General features: G+C 39.8%; 1 protein-coding gene across 4 annotated transcripts in view; it reads left to right on the forward strand.

The window, feature by feature from the left end:
* LOC106813523 (DENN domain-containing protein 1A-like) overlaps positions 1-12,412 on the forward strand; it is a 48,154-nt gene that overhangs the window by 22,664 nt on the left and 13,078 nt on the right. For all 4 annotated transcript variants that reach the window (XM_014817682.1, XM_014817679.1, XM_014817680.1 and 1 more), the window contains exons 9-15: positions 6,562-6,615; positions 7,354-7,415; positions 7,669-7,767; positions 8,207-8,257; positions 8,492-8,537; positions 9,246-9,347; positions 9,864-9,960. In XM_014817682.1, the coding sequence (XP_014673168.1) occupies positions 6,562-6,615; positions 7,354-7,415; positions 7,669-7,767; positions 8,207-8,257; positions 8,492-8,537; positions 9,246-9,347; positions 9,864-9,960 (511 nt within the window). The remainder of the gene's footprint in view (positions 1-6,561; positions 6,616-7,353; positions 7,416-7,668; positions 7,768-8,206; positions 8,258-8,491; positions 8,538-9,245; positions 9,348-9,863; positions 9,961-12,412) is intronic.

Here is a 12,412-nt window from a genome sequence, read left to right on the forward strand (position 1 = left end):
ATTCATAATGTGACGGCCGCCGTATTCAAATAAATCTTAAAATTAAGGAATCAAAAGCTGGTTTTTCCATAAAGTCTGGTGATGTCATTAACAGATTAATCATAAGGCTCAAAATTGGTTGGTGGCCAGCAATGCTATATGAGCGCCGCACCATTGCCATGCGTCGCGATTCTATATAGAAACGTCTTTCGTCTCATCTTTCTTGATCGGAGCTGTTCCTCTAGCTGGGGGGGGGCGCGTTAACGATGGTCGTTGGTCCGTGTGTGTTTGACCCAATGAAGTGAAAGAATCGACTATGCGTTGCCACGAAGCTATTTCACGCTTTCACGAGGCATGGGCGACAACAAATTTACGTGAGCAACATTTTAATTACCGAACGTAATGTTGTAAATTGGCCAACTATCGCTAGGTAATAGAAGCATATTATCCGATTCTTTGAAGATGCTTAACTTGTGTGTTGACATTAGCTGTGCGCGAGAGTTTGAGAAAAAGTAGGCTACTTATACGTGTCTTAACGTGTATTCGCATTGGTTCGGTGATTTATCGAGGATATTGGCATCGCACACGCCCGGGTGGGAATGACTGCTGGCGTCAATCGCGCACGTGGTGACGTCATCGTCGCTAGTCGCACACCGTGCCTAGTCCACGTATCGTCACGTGTGACTGTCATCGTGCCTAGTTCACACGTCCTAGTCCACAACGTCATGCGTCCTAGTGTGGGACGTAGGCGCGAGCAAGTTCCACAAGCGTGTGCGCATGGCAAAATTCCTCGATCGGCGTCATGTGGCAAAATCAACAGCGTGATGCGAGTGCGGCTGTGTTAATGTTCACACTTAATTCGCATTGTTCGCTTGATTATTCGGAGGATATTGCATCGCACTGGATCAGGCTGGAAACTTGCTGCGTCATCGTCCACGTGTGACGTCAATCATCTAGTAACACGTCTTGTCCAGACGTCATCGTCTACAGTGTGGATGATGGCGGCACGCAAGTTCCACAGGCGTATGCGGCAGGCTTTAGACTGTTGCAATTAACTTGTTTACGAGTTTCTTATATCGCATGCATAAAGTTCTGGGAAAAAAAAAAAAAATATAAGAAACAATTAATGTTAATGACATAATGTTGAGACTAATTTTGTTTCTGACAACGGGCCCTTAGTTTTTATGTAAGAATTTCTGGGATGAAATTTCATATTCTATGGGCTAAGGCCATGTTTACGCATCTTTAAATCAGAATTGAGGACCAGTCTGAAAGTTGGAAGGTTACACGACATTTCGCTCAAAGAAGGGTGTTGCAATCGCCAACTTGCGTTTAACAGCACGGTTCTGTTGCGAGCAAAGAGTGATACGTACATTACTAGTCGCATGCTATGGGAAGGGCATGGAGCATATCAGAGTAGAGAGTTACGTGATTTACTGTAGTTGATATCGCCCAGACGCATAGTAAAGAGGGAAACCAAGCGACTTGCTGTCACGTGGCTAAGTGAATTGGGCTATGGACTCATTGTGTTTGGTAGTAGTAGGCGTTTGGTGTGGTTGCCATTAAAGATCTGATATACAAAGAAAAATCCAAATATATTGAATACATAATTACAATAGTTTTTTTTTTTTAATTTTCACTGGTTTGTAAGTCGTTTTCAGGCAGGATGCAGAAGATAAAAAGTGTGCATTCCATGGGTTATGTGATAAAGTTTACCTCGTGTGTAATTGTTATTCTGTTTTTGAGTCGGTCAACCTGCAGTTCAATTTAATTTTTTTTTTTTTTTTATATTTTGATTATGCCTTTCTTTTTGAGGGTAGGAATAGATATATATGGGCTGTCATGCTTGATAAGAAACTATAGCGCAGTCATTGTTGGTGATGGCAATCCCCCCTCTAAAATGAATGGTTGGTAACGAAAGTGGCTAAGAAATCGAGATTTTGGGCTTCACGCACCGATAGCACAATTATATCGGCACCCCGGGACTAAAGCGGTGGGGGACAACAAGGGCAGCAGACGCAGCAGATTATTCTGGAAGTGCAGAGCAGTTATTTAAGCATAAACACCAACATTGATGGTCGCAGCGGAAGTGTGGATGTGGAGCAGGCAAATGAAATAAAGTAGATAAGGAGGAGGAAAAAGAGATAAGAGGATAAGGGAGGGGAGGAGATAGGGAGGGGATAGGGCGAGATGGGAGGAAGAGGGAAGGGATAAGGAGGAAAAAGTTAGATAGGATGCTAATGTTAGCTGTCTTGAAATCAAAAAAATTACAGCTGTAGATGTAATTGTGGTTCGGCAGAGAGATAGGTTGCCTCTAGGAGTAGAAGGAAGACGTTTTTCAGGTATGATTTTCACCCAAACCATTAGGAAAAAGTGCATAGACTGAGGGGCTGGAATAGGAAAGAAGGTCAGAAAGGGGGAGGGATAGGCTTCATCTTGATGCTAAGCTAAATTAGAGCCTTTTAAAGGATGTGAAAACTCAGTAAGATATAAGAAGCAGAAACAGTTTTTGGGTGGGCGGGCACTGGGGGAGAGAAATGGGCTTTTGGGGCATTGTAGTAGGTGCGGGCAGGAAGGCTGATGGAAATGGAATGATGCTATCTATGGAACGCTAGCACAGCAATTTGAGAAATTCAGTCATTAAACTATCATTGTATATTATAAGGTTCTTTAATGGAAATTGGGTTAGGCGAACTCGAAGTTAAAATGGTAATGGGTAGTGAGGTTTATGATTTTTCGTCGTGAGAAGCAACAGACTAAAAATCTTAACGAGGATAAAGATGTATGGGAAATATACAGGCCTCCGGTCAGTCGTGATTATGCGCTAACAAATAGAAAGGCAGTATAAAACGAATTGATGAAATTAGGATATTGACGCATGGGGAAAATCGACATTAACTTGACTCATTTCCCCATGATAATCTACTTAATTCTAAGATGGAGTAGATAGAGGAAGTGGAAAGTCATAGTAAAAGTAGATTATGGAAAGCTCAGGAGGCGAAACTGCATGGGAAGAGTTTTCAAATGGACAATGTGATAATAAATTTAGGGAAATTGAGGAGGTACGTTGAGCTTTCTCAGAGTAGAAGGAATTGAAGAAAGATCTTAGCGTTTAAATGGGGGTGGGAGGGAAAGTGTGGACAACATCCAGGCAAGGCAAGACTGCAGAAGGATAGGACTAGTGGTTTTGATGGGGAGTGACAAGAGAGCCAGACATGGATAGACAAGCAGCCTGTAGAATTTTGCAGGAAGTGGGGAAGGATTTCTGGAGGGGAAGCCTTCTGGGCAAAGACAAGTTTGGAGGAAGGTAAAATTAGTGTGACGCATAGGAAAAAAAGAATAGCAATAAAAGTTTTGTTAAATGAAACGAGCGGACTTTGAAAAGAACAGATTATAAACATAAAATCAGGCGGTAGGGATAGTACTAAAGCGTTTTTGGAGCTAATTAGAAAGGAAAGAATCATATACGCAGACGCATAGGTGAAAATAAGAACGAGATGGTGCGTCTGGAAAAAGGAGATATATGACAAATGAACTCACAGGTTTCTGGGAAAAAATCAACTCAGGCTCAATCAAACTCATCTCAGTTTGACCCAGGAGTCCAAAGCACGTACATATAGCCCTCATAGATAGTTAAAATAGCTTTGTTAAGTATAATAAGGTAGAGGAAGGTGCAGCTTAGAAGTTAAGCTAATAAGCAGTGCGCAGGACCTGGCGCTTTTGACGAGGTAAACAAACGAATTTCTAAGTTTGGGGGAAATTCTAGTCAAACAGTGAACGGTCCTCCTTTAATAAGAATTTCTACAGTCTTGAAGTTCGAGATTCATGGAAGACATCACAAGTATTATTTAGTTTATAAGGGTAAAGAACTGGATAACGGCTTCTGCAAAAAAATACAGACGAAATGCCTAACAGCAAGTGAGTAATTCTTTTATGGGATTTATTGGAGATGACTGGAAAATTGTTAGAAGACTCAACATTTTTGGGGAGTTACAGAAGGTTTCAGGAGGGATGGCGCACGGGGGGATAATATATTTATTAATACCCCCATGCATTCAGAGGCGAACATGTAAGAAACCATTATACTTGCATTCTTGACTTCAAAAAAGCTATGACTGTGGATAGGAATAAATTACTCAGGAACTAAGAAGAATAGGTTTGGGTAATGGTTGGCTAGTGGAGTCTATGTAGCAAAAAATGAATTAAAGATAAGTTGGGACTGTTTGCATCGATTGATATGGCATCTAAATTAGGATTCTGGAAGCTAGAGGTTGGCCTTTTTCCTCACCAATCCATGTTCGCATTGTTATCAGGAATTGTCTACTAGGTGCGTACAAATGGCAAATGGATTATGCATTGGAGGAAATAGCTTTCGGGGATGTTATAACCGGATGATTGGTTTGTAGCAGAGAATAGGAGTAATGGAAAGTATGTTTGAGCATTGCGCAGACTTTGCGAAAATTTTGGAATGGTTTTTTAGTAAAAGAAATGCCAAATCATGGAATTCTCAATAGCCGATTAGAGGAGGGCAAGCAGGGTGTCTGGAAACTGGGGAATGATTTGCAGCGAGAGTATCTGAAATACCTTACCGTGAGGTTTGAAATGGTTAGAGACAAATCGAAACTGGGGCTTAACAACAGCATGAGGATGAATATTACGGAAAAAAGCAGAAAATACAGGGAGGCACTCGCTTGCAAAGGCATTCTAGTAGTGTTCAATAGATATTGGGTGGGTAGGGAACTTTGGAAAGCAGTTGCATGGCAGTGCTGCACTGACGTATAATCAAATGAAGCCCTAGTATTTACAATTAAAACAGGAGAACGTGCCATGCTCCCAGGCCTAGACAGGACTCAAAACAGCTGGGAAGGAAGGAGTTATAGGGCACCCTCTTATGTGGGAGTGGAGAGTATTAGAGGGAGATGGAATATATGGTCAACTTTGAAGAGAGAGAGCAAAAGTAAATAAATATTGGGCAGGATAAAATATATGAATAATTGACGTAAACGTAACAGATAGCGGAAGCAATGGAATTGGGCGAATCAGATCAGACTGGAGGAGGAGAACTAGATTCCTCATAAACAAAGTTTGACTTCAGATAGGAGTCCAGATGAGATTAACGGGGGGGGGGGGTATTAAAGAATGGAATGTTGAGTGGAAAGAGAATAAAACAGGTGGTAGGCTACCGCCTGAAAAGGGATTAGAAAACAAGAAGTTCGTAGGATTGTATGAGAAGAAAAAAAGACGCATGGTAAGATCGTTTTATAATATAGTCTTGGGAGTAGCTGCTGCTTTGCCAGGGTTCTCCAGCTTTTCATTATAGCATGGGGGTGTGCGTTTACGGTCCTAGTTCAAAATCGCGAAGGGAGTTTGCGTCTAGGTGGGTCTGGGGGCATATATTTAGCATATGGCGGCTATGATAGTTTAGAGTGCGGGGTGCATTTTAGGATGGCTGGGGCTCGACATAGCCTGGCGGGCCACAGGCTATAAGTGCTCTTGAGAACGCCTGCGTTCAATGCGGGCGAGGTGCTTGTCGTTTGACTAAAGCGAACTAGACACTGGGAGGCGAAGATAAATGTTAAATTTGTGAGAGGAGAGTTGGAGACTCCTGAGCACTTTTTACTAGAATGTCCTGGATATGAAAACGCATAGAAAAGTTTTTTTAATATGAATTAAACGTAGAACAAGGGTTGGAGGCAATGAAAAGAACAGAAACCTCAATGACATGCAGGAGGAGCTCTTGCAAAATTCTTTTGGGTTTAGGGTTGGCAGGCAGCCTTATTGGTAACTTACTATAGTTAACGCTTATAAACCAGTACTGGAGTACTTTGGGGAGCTAGATCAGCGGGCACTCACAAACTATAAGGGACACGGAATGAATTTCTTATTTTAAAAAAAAAATTCTTTGGCACAGAAATACCGATTAATGGTTTCCAGTCATGACATACATACATACATACATACATACATACAGCTGTGTAGACTAGCCCACAGGTGAACATTACAAGAATGTTGTCGGCGCGCTATATCAGCTGAGTTGGAATGGAATATTTCGCTGGAATTTCTTCTGGTGAGTTTGGCGCAAGCATCCGCAGGGAAGTGCTATGGCAATATGCGCACACGTTTGTGCTTCTTCTGCAGATGGTGGCGTACAGCATTTCTAGATTAGTGTGTACCAGCACGAAGTTCGCATCGCCAGGCAAGTCTGTCTGGGAAGCGCAATCATATCTCCGGGTATGTAGGCACTATGGCTGAGAGGGTCTATGTCCCCCCAGGGTAAACTGCCGGAACGTACCTGGTACTATTGATATGCCGGATCGTAATCGCCTACTCCACTAACGAGTCTATGGAGTCGCGTACTCCTAACCCTAATCTTAAGCTTACCAATAAGCAACCCCTACTATATCAGATAGTTACCAGGGTACGTTCCGGTATACCGGACTGTACCCAGGGTACGTTCTGGCAGTACCCTGGGGGACATAGACCCTATGAGCGTAACTATGTATATATACGATGTAATAAACGTTATATGGCTTCGTAGTAACCTGCGAGAGCACCTAACGAATATAGCGTCATCTCTTGCAGGGATTCTCATGCATATGCCCGGACACGAACACGTTGCCAAGTATCCCGGAAAGCGTGCGTATGCATGTAGATCAGCTAATCGTCTTGATACTATACAATAAAAACCCGCGTATAAGCACCTAGTGATTAAGAACCTGTTAGGCTAAGATTTTTCATTTAAGATTTCCATTAAGATTTTCCATTAGGATTCACATAAGAACCTGTTTTAACCTAAAATGTTAAATAGGTTCTTATTTGATAAAATTCAGTTAACACTCAAAAATTCATAAATCAACTAAAACGAGCTCTATCAGGCATAGATTGTTTTAAAACGTTCTAGTTAAAAAAAAAAATGTTTATTAGGTATAAAGGGCATAAAAAGAAATAAGATAACCTAGAATAGGGTTTGTATTTGTCTAGATTGCAGTCATTTAGACATAATTATATGCATATTTTATATAAACAATGTACCGCACCAATATTCTACCAGCCATAAGCACTTTTTTTCTTAAGAAAATAAAAATTAACTTAAGAACCTAAATAGCCTAATTTCCCAGTAAACACAGGAAAAATGGAGGTTCTTATATGCAGGTTCTTATTGTATTTGCTTTGAGCACTGATATGAGAAATTATTATAAATGAATAAAATTTATATATATATATATATACAATATATATATATATATATACTGTACTGCAGGTGTGCATTGAATACATCATTTATATAAGCATCTTTCATTAGGCAGGCAATTTCTTTTCACAATTTAACTAAGCAATTTTATTTTGGATTTGCAACTTGATTTATATTTGCAGAGAAACTTGATGGAGTATTTCAATGCTGTCGATCCCGTGAATATGATATGCATTTTTGCAAGGTTTGTGTCTCAAAGTCAATGATTAAATATCTTATGCCATTCTTCGTGCATCATTAACCTGTGAAATCATTGTAAATATGTGCACAGTTGTGAGTGTAAAAATACTGATCTACTCAAGAGAGTTTGTGGAAGCGTTTACTCTTTAAATTTATAAGGAGTATATATACAATGTATCCATTAAAAAGTGATAAAATTTGCTGCAAGTATGTTTTACGTAAGTATAACCTGACTTGGTACCACTCTATTGTTTCAGTATGCTGAATGAGAGAAGGGTTGTGTTTACATCGAAAAAACTTGGCAGGCTGACGTCATGTGTTTTCGGTGCTGCTTCACTTCTTTACCCGATGCACTGGTAGGCATTAGAGTTTATGCGGGAGTGCACAGAAAAGTTTAGCGTCAAAAGTTAGTGGGCAAGAGTCATATACAGTGGCATCACAAGGGGGCGGGGGGTGCGGAACGCACCGGGTGACACCATCAGAGGGGGTGATTTTAATATTGCTAGTTGTTTATGGCATTACTATTGCCATTACATTCAGTGATGTACGGGAATTACGATTTACGAGTAACATTAGTACTAGTAAAACTATAACTATTAGTACTAATAGCTATAATAATCAAGCTTTGTAAAGAAATCTCATCTTTTAATTGTGATCTATCATGCAGTGTAAGTTTTCGTGACTATGCTAGGTTTTCATTTAGCAGTTTGCTGTAACAACATTGCGCATCTGTATGTGTATCTGAGCTAGATTTCAGTCACTTTCATGATAAAATCCTGTATTAATATTTTGCAGGCAACACATATTCATTCCAGTTCTTCCAATGCATCTAAAAGATTACCTTACGTAAGTCTATGTTGCTGAAACTGCCATGTTTTAAAAATGTTCAGTGCTTTTTATACTGAAACGCATATTTTTGGAGAAAGGCATTGATCAAAACATTCTGTACGATGAGTAGATGTTATACAAACTGTGGCCATTATATCGTTTAATTGTTATAATATATAATTATAACAATTAATTAATTAATGATATTTAATCGTTATAATATATCAGATAACATTGCTGCATTGTTTTCAGGGCGCCTATGCCATTTATTATTGGAGTGCCGACATTAGTGATGGAGGTAACGTATAGATTTTGACACACTTCTTCAGGGTGCGAAATTAACGCGAGTCCGGAGGCAAATACTCCCTGATTTACTGTCGGACTCCCTGATTTGACATATGCAGGAGTCCGTGTGACTCTCTGAAGATTTTGCTATACTAACTAGTTCGTTCCAGAGCACGGCCTCGCAGAATTACCGTATTTTTTCAGCATATCTTTAATTTTGAACTTCAGACTACCGACTCCCTCATTTTGCTACGGACTCCCTCTTTTTGAGGGCAGGAAGTCTGTTGGACTCCCTTGTTCAAAAGTTCATTTCTACCCCTGCTTGTTTATTGGCACATCAGCAATTTCACATCTTGGTACACTTAATGTAATATGTAGTGTATACTTTGTATTTTTTCTATTCGTATCCCCATTTTCATTTCTTCTTGTCAAGAAAACAATCCGTAAAAAATAGAATTAATGGAAAGCGAAATTTTTGACCTAATGTAAATATGTGTAAGTGTATAAACCCTTTGGCACTCTAGTAATTTTCATACCACCCATTCTGTTATGCTATTGTCTAGATAGTTTATCTATTAGGGTTATTAGAGGTATTTAGAGTTTTAGTGTTTGGAGTGAACAGAGGTTTAGACAGTTATGAATGTATTTTAAAACATGTATGCCGAGTTGGTTGTGATCGGAGAGTGATACATCACTCACTGTGTGAGCTTTCTATCTTCAGAAAGCTTTAAAGACAGAACTAGGTGACGCCTTTGTCTTAGATCTGGACACCAATCAACTGGAGAGTCATTTCGATGATGTCGAAAACATGCCAGGAGAAGTGGTACGGGTTTTCTTATATGAAATTAAATTAATTATACTAATTAATTAAATCTTATTATACTAATTGCAAAATTCTTAATTGCAAATCGAATCGAAATGAAACCTATAGATATCAGAACCATTAATCGCAAAGTGTAATCGATTGCAATTTGATTTAAAATCCAAGCAACTAGAAATATATATATTGTTTTTAGAACTACTGATCGCAAAATAATCAATTGCAATTCGAATTGAAACTAGACTGCTAGAAATAAGTTGCTTCTAGATTTGCCAATCGCAATTTCAATTCAAATCACGTGGATTTAGTAAGAACTAGTAGAAACTAGCAACAATCTAATGCTAGACGGTCACATGTAGTTCTCTACTAGCTGGTCTGTAAGTGTAAGGGGTCATACTTAAAGTATGCGTAAATATTCCGCTTGGTGTGATGGTAACTTGCATTGCAGGCATGCCGGCTTTTTGAGACGACCTCGCGCGCAGCAATTCCTCAGATAATTAAGCAGGTGTCGCATTTCAGGTGTCATCATTGAAAAGGCGGCTGAAGGATCCAAACAACAGTTTTGGAGACGGCTTGGCGCGGTCGTTCCTGCACGCGATGGTCCTCCTCATAGGCGGTCAGTTGTGTACAGACTAACTTTTTCGCTAGACCGTAGTCATTGTGCGTAGCCTATACCATGTTGCGCGTGACGTCCATACTCCGTTTCCTGTTGATGGATTATGATATGGTCATAACAGACATACCCCATGAAACCCAATGCATGCCAACGAATGCCAGTGATTAAACGTTACTTGGCACTCACATTCCTGGAACATCATTCCTTGGCCGTCCATACAGAATGTTATTTCTTCTCATCATTTCTTCTAAGCGTGTCATACTGTAGTATTTCTTGAACTGTCAGTTCTTATTACATGCAGTATTCTAAGCAGTCCAGCTAGGCTGCGTTCTGCTCGTTTACATTATGTTGTAGTCATGTGACTCACGGGTTTCCTTGTCGCGTTATAAAAGCGTCTGTTGTGCGTGGCACGGGCCTTTTGCTTGAGCCGTATTTATATATTCGCGTGCGCTCGCGCATTTTTCCACGATGCACCATACATTGTAAGTGCTGTTTCTTGGTTCTCGCCTAATTTCTTATAATTTGGATCTTTATTATATAATTTTGGATATAATGAACATTACATGACATGAGCGACTTAATATTTAGTGTGCATTATTTTGTATTTACAGTTTTACATGCACGTGTGCAGCTACATCACGTGTTGAGTAATAAATTTGGAGGGTATGAAAAAGATGCCGAGTTGAGAAATATTCGTGATCGCGCTCGGAATGTAACACAGAATAATTAATGAATCTGTGTTATCACATCCTTTAACTGCTTATGCATTACTGTCAGTTTTCCATGTACTACATCTGCAGGGGGCGAAATTAACGGGAGTCCGGAGTCAAATACTCCCTGATTTACTGTCGGACTCACTGATTTGACATATGCAGGAGTTCGTGTGACTCCCTGAAAATTCTGCCATACTAACTAGTTCGTTCCAGAGCACGGCCTCGCAATTATTTGTATTTCGTATTTTTTTTCAGCAAATGTCCAAAGAAAATTTGGCAGACGTGCAACCGCATAAATCTTCAAAATAAGCACATGCATGCGTTATTGTTAATATCTTTAATTTTGAACTTTAGACTGCAGACTTCCTCATTTTGCTGTGGACTCCCTCTTTTTGAGGGCAGGGAGTCCCTTGTTCAAAAGTTAATTTCTATCCCTGCACCTGTGTTGTAATAAAACCTGTGTTTGTGAATACCTCTACAAAACAGACAACTGTCTATAAAGGACACTTTTTGCATTGAGCGTCCCTTGCGTCACAGTTGCACGTTAAATCCAACTGTATAGAATTGTCGCCTGTCCATTCTGCACACATTTGAACTGCCCCCGGTGTGTTCGTCCTATAAGGCTCTGGCCGTACATGTCGCTGCGAGGTTACAGAGATTGCACATAACCGCTCGCCGCACGGTTCCGGTCCTGGCCGAAGTGACCTCAGCTTTGATGAGGACTTGTTTTCTACACGTCACGGCCAGGCCACATCTGCAGCGCCTTAGCCGTTGAAGAACATGCTGAGCCAGCTGCATAATCTTTCACACAGCGAAACAGAAATATCTCCGCTCTTCAATAATTAAATATTAATTTAAGCAAAGTATAAGTAAAAAATTTTGTTGAGTAGAATTGGGCGGGAGGGTGGGGAGGTAGCCAGAATAGTAGTAGTACAACTATTTTTTTTATTGTAAAAATGGTGTTAGTGGAAAGTGATTAGACAGTTGTGGCTCCTGTTGTTATATATTTATGTGAAATTTTGTATATACATAATATCTTATCTAGTGTCTCATTTGCCATTCCTCTATCTACCTTCTTTCAAGCCTGTCCTTACACACTGGTTCTAGCCTTCTTCCACTTGTCCTCCGACGCATACTTACATGAATTCAATATCATATTAATACATATTCAAGAGCAGATTAAGAAGGTGATTCCGTTACTGCTCACACTGTCTTAACCGCTCTTGATCATATATAGATATAATTGTGATTACTGATCGCACAGGTTTGCCCTTAGCATGTTCAGAGAGTGAGAGGGAGATTGCTCAATTCTGGTGAAGGATTTCTCAGAATGAGTTTGAATATGTAAACAACCTTATGGAGACAAGGTGTTGTAATAGCAATACTAAACCGAACGCAGTACAACGAGATTCGGATGGAATATGAAAAGTATGTTGATGGTATTTGTCATAAAAGCACTAACAAGAGAATCGCATTCACCTACCATGTGCCATTCTGATAATCAGTTCGTAGGGCCCAGATGCAAAGTAGTTACCAGTTCGATAGTAGTCTGTATATATATATATATATATACTATATATATATGTACTAATACCATGTAATATAAGGATATATGTATATGATCACTAACATGGAATATACACATGGATATTACTCATGTAATCAAAGTTGCCAGAACTTGACAACAGATTTTTGTGTGAGTAGATCAAGCATCTTGGACCCGCTAACTTTTTTCAAAT

The sequence above is a fragment of the Priapulus caudatus genome, unplaced genomic scaffold, assembly GCF_000485595.1.
Source record: "Priapulus caudatus unplaced genomic scaffold, Priapulus_caudatus-5.0.1 Scaffold786, whole genome shotgun sequence".
NCBI lineage: Eukaryota > Metazoa > Priapulida > Priapulimorpha > Priapulimorphida > Priapulidae > Priapulus > Priapulus caudatus.